Source organism: Pinus tabuliformis, chromosome 4_1 (genome assembly GCF_031772625.1).
Source record: "Pinus tabuliformis cultivar Carrire ecotype Pingquan chromosome 4_1, CPIR1, whole genome shotgun sequence".
Lineage (NCBI taxonomy): Eukaryota > Viridiplantae > Streptophyta > Pinopsida > Pinales > Pinaceae > Pinus > Pinus tabuliformis.
In genome coordinates this window covers 295,762,256-295,770,989 of record NC_142303.1, presented here as the reverse complement: position 1 = coordinate 295,770,989, position 8,734 = coordinate 295,762,256, and the positions used below count along the sequence as shown (strand labels likewise).

General features: G+C 37.5%; 1 protein-coding gene across 1 annotated transcript; it reads right to left on the bottom strand.

Annotated features, from left to right (window-relative positions):
* Positions 1-6,526: 6,526 nt before the first annotated feature.
* LOC149175445 (protein SENESCENCE-ASSOCIATED GENE 21, mitochondrial-like) lies at positions 6,527-7,197 on the bottom strand. Its single transcript, XM_089422835.1, has 2 exons — positions 7,016-7,197; positions 6,527-6,892 (listed from the first exon to the last, which is right to left on the bottom strand). Exons 1-2 carry the CDS (start codon positions 7,093-7,095, stop codon positions 6,625-6,627), a joined length of 348 nt encoding a protein of 115 aa, XP_089278961.1. The 5' UTR covers positions 7,096-7,197; the 3' UTR covers positions 6,527-6,624.
* Between the last annotated feature and the right edge of the window lie 1,537 nt (positions 7,198-8,734).

Here is an 8,734-nt window from a genome sequence, read left to right as displayed (position 1 = left end):
GCCATGTGACTGGGTGGTGCATCCAGACGTGGGCTTGTATGGCGTCTTTGAGAGCACTGATAAAACATTCCGAGTACAATTCATCTGCTAGATCTCTTGTGTGAAAGGCTAATGCTTCAAAGGCTTTAATATATTCTTGCACTATGTTTGTCTGTCAAAGCTTAGTAAGATGACCCAAAAAGTTAGATTCATGGTCAAAGCGGTCAGAAAGGGCTTTTGAGAATATCTGCCAAGTCATTGGCCTTGCATAGCATCGTTGATGCCACTGCCACCATTGCCATATTTCTTGGTCCAAGTACAAGCTTCCCACACTTAGCTTAGTCTCATCATCTCTGATGTGATTCAATGTGAAATATTGCTCCATTTGTGACAGTCATATGGCTGTACGAGAGCCATCAAATTTATACATGTCCAGCTTGGGTGGTTGAGGATGGGATTGTTGGTGGTTTCCATAGAAGTGAAGAGAATGGCTAGATTCACCCTCATGGTTTTCATTAAAAGCATATGCCTCTGATTGTACCCCCAACTTTCCCTTTGTGATTGTGTCATTTAAGGATTGGATCTACTTCATTAATTCCTCCAACCTTTGTTTCAAGGGTGTCTATCTTCTCTTTGGCCATAGCTTGAGCTATGGTTTGTACCATGGATAGATCCGGTGCACTTGTCGTTACTGTGAAAAAAAAATTGGGACCACCCGAAATTTTGACACTGACAAGTGAATGGTACCACCTTGCTCACCCCATCGACCTGATTCTTATGGGCTAAGTCTCCTATAAGCGTCCCAAGAAAGTCTTAGACTTTTATTTGTTTTTGTTACTACAAAAGGAGTTTTACTCCTCACTTAGGAATACTGTAGTAGCCGATTCCCAGAAAAGTTAATTATGCCCAATGTCCTGTGAGAATCACGCCAAGGTATAGGAGCCACAAGCCTCCCTACAAAAATAGTCATATCTGTCAGCGAAACCCTCAACTGCAGATTATGAGTAGGAATGTGGCAATGATCGAACCCTGCTGCTAGATCAGAATGGCGGATTCGATTGTTGCGGCTGCGACAGAACCCAACCTGCTAGATTTGATCTAGTAAAGATGATGTGCGATCTATAGAGATATAAGGGAACTATGGTGTCAAGGAGTGTCAGGTGCTACAGATCGCAATATACATAAGGGTCCACCAGTAGTGCTTGGCCCAATCTTTCAGGGCACTAACTAAGGAGGATCAACCATACCCTTAGCTATACTACCCGACTACCCTATCGTACGTGTTACTAATATCCCCGAGTGCTGTTCTCAGTGTACTGTAGCAGCAAGACAGCCGATGGTTTATCTATGGCGAGGTTTCAGGTTAGCCTAGGGGGCTTCCGATATACCCAGAGGGTACTTGGAAGACAGTCTGTGTGTGGTTTTGTCTAATGAGCTACTACTCAAAGGGGTACCCACAGGGGTTACAAGGGAGTCCAACAAGCGTGACCACCTCTTATATTTCCTGTGTGCATGCCTCCCCAAATCTATAGGTTTATGTGCTCAATGACAGATCTCGTGGTTTAAAGAGGTTAGAACACATCTCTAGCCAAAAAAAAAATCGTCTAAAAATGGAGATCCCATCAGCCTTGGAAATACTCTAATACCACTTTTTATGCTCTTGACCCGCGAGAAGATACCAGAATACCAAATATGCGAAGAAATATAACCAAAAACATAGAACAATGAGAAATAACAGCATGTATTTTATTATTCAGAAAGGAAAGCAATGTTCACTTGCCTCTTTGAGGGGGCAACCTCCAATAGAGCAAGGCTCGATTACAAAATAAGACACGATGCTCCTCAATGGGGAGTCTCTATCCTTTATATAGGATTCATACATGCAATGCCATGGGTCAGTACCATGGTTCTTATTAATACCATGTATCTAATACCATGGCCCATTTTCAACTGACTGTGGTCCCTTCTTTAAATGCGGGTCAACCACTTACAATTATTAATATGGGCTTTATTGACTCTTTAACTAACTATAACTATGACTCGACCCTATTACATAAATAAGGGGGTTATGGTTGGACCCTAACATATAACACAGACTATGACGTGGCTTAGATGATGATGTGGAAGCATGTGAGGGTGACACGTGGTAGGTGAGTTCAATGTTTTTGACAAGCAATGTAAACGTTTATTGGGTGACATGTGGCAATACACGCGGCAAGTACATGTCAACAAAAGACACATAGTAGGCTCTGTATATAACGTAGGTGACATGGATGACACATGGTAGGTGAGGTGGATAAAATGTGGCAAGTGGTTATTGGTACACATGGAAATTAGGTTGCAAAGAGATGATGTGGAAATGATATGATAAATCCTTAGTATTTGTACTGAGAAATTATTTGGAAGGGCTTCATAGTGTTAAGAGATTTTGGCATTTTTCATAGTTTTCATGTGCGGGCCACCAGTCACCACCCACTGCCCATTAACACAAGAAAAATACATTGTTAATTACATCCAATAGTAGAGCAATGAGTGGTAGGACAGCTGATGGAAAAATATTTGTTAAGTGTGGCAATGTCAAGTGACAATCATGTTTAGTAAACTGCCAAGATAGAATAATTTTTCACTGGTCTACGAGTAGTGAGTGGTGAGCCACAAAGTGCTGGTCACAATCCCTAGTTGCAGGAGCTGGAGTATGAGCACCTAAGGGCATATCACCCATCAACTATTGGCACAACATGCAGCAAATCAATAGAATAGTGATTGGTCGATGATGGGCTGATAGGTGCCTATGGAGTTTAGGTCTACGTTCTAGCTCATGGACATGTGGAGACATACGAAAAAAGAAAAGGATCTATAGAACTCTCATTCCATTGAAGATTGCATGAGTTATAGGGTATGATTTGATGATATAGTCAAATGAGGATTTCCATGGCTAAATACCATCGATTTAAACCAATGGTAATTGGAGGGAAAAATCTATAAAAGAATAAGAGAATGACACAAGATGGTGAGATGTCTTTACAATAAATTAACGCATGTTTAATAAAGAGTGTTGGGGATGTAAGAGTTGGGAAATGAGGTAGGTAAAATAACAAATTTGATGTCACTATTTGAGGTGTGGCAGATGGAGAACCAATGTGTGTGAGTTGCTTGAGTGTAGTAATGTGGGTCTCTGTGTATGAGAGAAGAATTTAGTGAATAAAAATTAGAGGTTGAGCAAAAGAATGGCATAGATGAGAGAAGATATGATTTTGTGGTATGAGAATGTCTATATTATAGTTGAACATATAGATGAGTATGAACTAAGGAAATGAGAGTAGTGGAAATGTAAAGTCTAAAACTAGAATAATGTGCCTGTGGGTCTGAGTTTGAAAATGCATGAATGAGGGATCTATTAGGAAAAGTAGGTTGGTGCCACCACATCAAGGAGTGGGTGATTCCTTTAGGTTGGTGCCTATAAATTTTAGGGAGTGGTTGCTTCCTTTAGGTTGGTTCTTGTAAAGTTCGGGGGGTTGGTGTCTCCTTCAAGTGGGTGTTTGTAAATTCATGGGATGGGTGTCTCCTTCTAGTTGGAGCTATTGGGTGTGGAGCCTGATTATCTTCTGTAATCAAAGGTATTCGTTGCGGGGGGGTCCAGGGGGGGTGGCTGTGACCTTTGGGGAGCGCCCCCCTAGCGGGGGGTTTCGGGGGCAACGCCCCCGAAGCTAAAAACAGATGTAAAATTGCCTTGTAAAAGTATAGTAATTTCTAGTCAATCTGGGCCATTCATTAGGCAGATGATCTGACGATAGAACTTATGTTTATTTTAGGGTTTTTTACCCTAGAAGGCAACCCCTCTCTTTGTATGAGGGCATCGTATTGAGTCTGTGTAATATACGTGTATTCTTCGAGTGAGAAGCAGTGAAGTGAGACTGTGAGAGAAAACAGAGGATATTAGAGTGGATCTGTTGTAGGTTGTGTCTCTTCATTTTGTCGGATAATAGAAAGGAAGGACTAGCTGTTCGGGGTGGACGTAGCCCAGACAAGGTGAACCACGTATATCTGTGTCTCTCTTGTTTTATGCGTTTTATGTGTTTATATCTCTGGAATATTTTATATGTTCCATTGCTCCATAATATATAATTTTCTAACAGGAGCTAGAAAAACTATTGTAATAGTAGGTTGCAACCTACAACAACATTCAGACATAAGTTTTGTGGTTTTCTCCCTTTATGGATTTCCACATACATCTAGTTTTTCTATGTGTTGTTTACATGATTGATTGTTGAATGATTTGAAATATTGGATATTGTTAATAGTCGTTAAAATTGTCCATTATATTGATTCACCCTCCCTTTAAGTATAATCATATTTTCAACACAAACAAGCTAAGAAAACCTCAAGTAGCAAGAAAGTGGTTCCACTCTCTTCTTTGGGCCCCTCTTCATCTTTGGGAAGAAAATGTAAGTTAATCCCTTCATAGAACAAATTTGAACCTCAAATTAATTAAGAAGTCACCGTCTTCATTCCAAAATTTACCTATCTCTTCATGGGATCTCCCCTCTCCTAGTTGAAAGCATCTCAACCTATGTATCAATGTGTGGTCATTTCATCTCATCTAGTGGCCCCTTATCTCCTTGTCTAATCCCTCTTCCCTAAGTCTTAACTAGATTCTCCAAGCTTTGAAGATCAAAAAATTAGAGGAAGAGTTGTATGATATTCAGGATACTCCAGTAAGAAAATATTCCACTCAATGTGATGGTGTATAGGATTCATAAATTGAATCTCTAGAAGCTATAGAAATCAAATAATTAGAGGAGGAATGGTAAGACATTCAATGAGTCATACCAAAGAAACCTTCCACTCGGTCCAATGGTGTTTTAACTTTAAAGAAATCTCTTTGGTAGCAAGAAAAAGATGAGGAAGAGCTTGAAGAAGAAACATTTTCAAAATCCTATGAAGAAGAACACATAAATAAATGTGAGTGATTGAGATTGGATCAATTTTTTGTTAATTTCCAATTTAGAATTATTTTTATTGTTTTTTTAGTTTATTTTCTTTTCATATAAATTTTATTTATTTATTTCTATATTTTATATTTTTTTATAATTTATATTAATTATTTAATGTTATATATATATATATATATATATATATATATATATATATATATATATATATTAATTTTTTAAGTTTTCTCTAATGTTTATTTTAATATTATACTAGTACAACCACATTAAAAATATTAATGTGGTTGATATAGCCTAAGGCTCCATTAATATAATCAAAATTATTGCAACATGAAGAATGTGTGACTGATGCACTCCTTTAACTTAAGAGAAAAAGAATTATAAATAAATGTTATAAATAATAATGAGGAACTTGGTGGGTGGGGAGCCACGTGGAACAAATCTAATTTTTTAAATTTATTAAAAGTAATGTACCATTTTGCTAAATAAAATTTGCTTATATCTAAATGAATGTTATAAATGATATGGAACTTATCATGAGGAACTTATTAGAATTGGAACAATCTCAAATTCCTAGGAAATTGGTGGGTGGGCCACGTGGCACATATCTAATTTTTTAAATTGATTAAAAGTCAATGCAACGTAACAAACTCTTTAATGCACTACAACCATTCATAAGCATTAAGGCTAAGCATATGCTGGATATATTCCCTTGAGAATCAATCTAGGCCCTCAATTAAAAAAGAAAAGAAAAGAAAAAAGAAAAAAAGTCGAGAGATCCTCATCTACCTTAACTTGAAATAATAAGTAGTTACAAATTGGTGGACCTTAAAACAATGATGCAATTTATCCTAAAAAATAGTACACCTAAATTATAAGCCACATAAGCCTTTATTTTAAGATTATTTTTATTTTTTTGGTAAAATTAAGTTTAACAATTTTAAATATTAAGCAAAGTCTTTTGATAGAAATCACATAAGATAAATATTTGGCCAAATCAACAAGTGTGGTTCATTCATTATGGATCAGAGAAACCTGAATACAAAAATTTTAAATATCTTTATCATAATTAAATATTAACATATATATATATATATATATAATTTTAAAATATAAAGTCAACGTATGTGGTTGGGTATTTTGAAACACTATAAATTTTAAATTTTAATTATTTTATTAAAAAATATTAAAATCCAATTTTATTTACATAACATAATTTATTTATGGTAACAAAATATATTATTAAATTAGATTTCATATAATTTAAATAATATCTCTTTATAACTTTTTAGAAAATATAATAATAAAATGAATAGATATCATATTTTCAATATGTTAAATATCATCATAATAATTTAAATATTTTAAATGAAAAATAATAGCAATTATCAACCATCTATTTAAGCAAACAAAAATTACTTCATCAAAATAGAGGACCATTAAAGCTAACAACATTCAGATCGACATATATTGTACCAAAGTTTCAATAAGGTCCTAAGTTTCAATAAGGTCCTTGTTTCGACTAGACTTCAAATACAAACACACAGTGAAATAGGGTTTTCAAAAATTTGATGCTCATTTCACATAAACCCGCATATACAAACGGATGATATATGTTGACAAAATTTGAGAGTGTTTTTTTTTTTAAAGAAGGATGTGCAGTTGCAGAACAGATCTATTATTCTGCCACATATCATCTTCGATTGTATGTCATCTTCTGCTTTGAGGACGACAGAACCTTCGCTCGGAGTTCAGCAATATCGATATCGCCGAAGTGGTCCTCCGGAATCCAGTTCCCGGTGGCGGGATCCCGCATCCAGAACACCTTATTTTTCCGTTGCGCCTCTTCTTTTACTTCTGCTGCTTTACATTGTTGATGCGACGCCACCTCAGCTATTACTCCCTCCCTGGGCGACGAAGTGGCCGCTCCGCCTACGGACGTTGTGTAACTTCTCTGTTCCCTGCATAAAAGAAATAAAGAAACGAAAATCACGTACATTTAAAACCCTAACATTGCCAAACAGACATACTGCGATTCTTGACGATTCTTGAAATGATATTTTAGAGAAAGTGAGAGTGCGTACCAGGTGCGAGTCCCGCCAATGTCGCCTAACAGACATCTGAGAGAAGCTGATAACTTATTGGGAGGCACAAACTTTGCCATACCGAAAGCAGCCAGGGAAAGAGAAAATCAATAAATGTAGCCTGTAGCTCAAGCAATCAATGAAGCAAAAGCCAATCTCTGTCTCTTTGTTTAAGGCAGAGAGTGCTCTACACTCAATATGACTCTGCATTGTCTCCATGGGCCCTTCTTTTAAACTATGTTTTCCATGTTATGGCATCCAGATATTCTTTTTCTTTCTTTATTATTTAAAATTCGATGAGAAGATTATTTTGTTTGTTTAGGTCAATGACTCCGATGCCCGTGGGCTGGAATTGGATTTTAGTGCGTAAAATCTTACGCTTTACGCTTTATTGATATTCCTCATTTGTTTGATGCATCGAAAAGATTCTTATTTCAGATTACAAACTTTATTAATTCAAAAGATTAGTGGATTGGGAATGTATTATTCTCCTATTTGGAAAATATAATAATCGGTAAGTGCGTTTACGATGTGAATTGAAATGCCCTGGGCCTTGAAGGTGGGTCCCCAAGTATAGGAGCTTGCATTCGATTTCTGGAATCCAGGCAGAATCCCATGATAGAGGTGAATCGTACGGCACAACGCCATGATGGAATGTAGGGTTTTGCCCTCGGGTTCAGGGAGAAATCCCTGGCTTTTGGCGAATTTAAAGGGATGCTCAAATGCGCTCTTCTCGAAAAAGGACAGCCCGAAGCGGTATGATAGGGCGGGGCAGGAGCACATTAGAATTTTAAAGGTATTCTGCTGCTGAATCCAAAGATTGCAGGATTCGGCGCAGCAAAGCTTGCGAAAGCGGCATGGCCACGGTTCAAGGCACGGCGCCCAGGTGGGTAAGGACGGCACGCGGACCCTGATAGTTGTCATAGTTACGGCTTAAGGCTCTCGGACCATGAAACCTTTCACGGCGAGTCCTATTTCCAATCCTATACTATAACATATTTATGACACTCTGACATGCGCCGGAGATAGCTATTTCCAACGCCGGGTCCGGATAATTATAGAAAAAAAGAAAAAGCTGCGCGTTATAAAGGGCTATCTCCCGAACATGTCAGGCGTCATAAATATGTTATGGGGTTGGAAATAGCTCTTGCCACAGTCTTCAGCCATCTGGTCCCCGTGCCTTAATCCACGGACAGGGCGCTGTAGGACTTATGGGCTCTGCTGCTGCCGATGCTGCTGGTTCATCCATCTCTGGATCCACAAATGGAGCACCGTTACAATTTGCATGTGATGCTGCTCCGGGCTATCAAATCGCTCAGGGCTGTCCTTTCCGAAAAGAGCGCATTTCTGCATTATTTTCGATTTGCCAAAAACCAGGGATTTCTCGTTGAACCTGAACTTGGTCAATCACTAATTATTAATTTCAAATAGGAGAATACATTCTCCATTGACAACCAATCGATGACTATGAATAAAGCGGAAAGCACAAGATGTTAAGAATTGAAAATCAATTCGAACGCACCGGGATCGGAGACCTTGACCTAAACAAACAAAATGATCTTCTCATCAAATTTTAAATAAAAAGAATGCGAATAAAGATCAAATTTTAAATAAAAAGAATGCGAATAAAGAAAGAAGAAGAATATCTGAATGCAATGATCTTGACCTAAACAAACAAAATAAGCTTCTTATCAAATTTTAAATGAAAAGAATGCAAAT

What these genes read in the sequence shown, in the direction of transcription:
- LOC149175445 (XM_089422835.1), bottom strand. Translation starts at nt 7,095, where the DNA reads ATGGCAAAGTTTGTGCCTCCCAATAAGTTATCAGCTTCTCTCAGATGT. An exon ending in ATTGGCGGGACTCGCACCTG is followed by an intron (nt 6,893 to 7,015) that starts GTACGCACTCTC and finishes TCTTTTATGCAG; the next exon opens with GGAACAGAGAAGTTACACAA.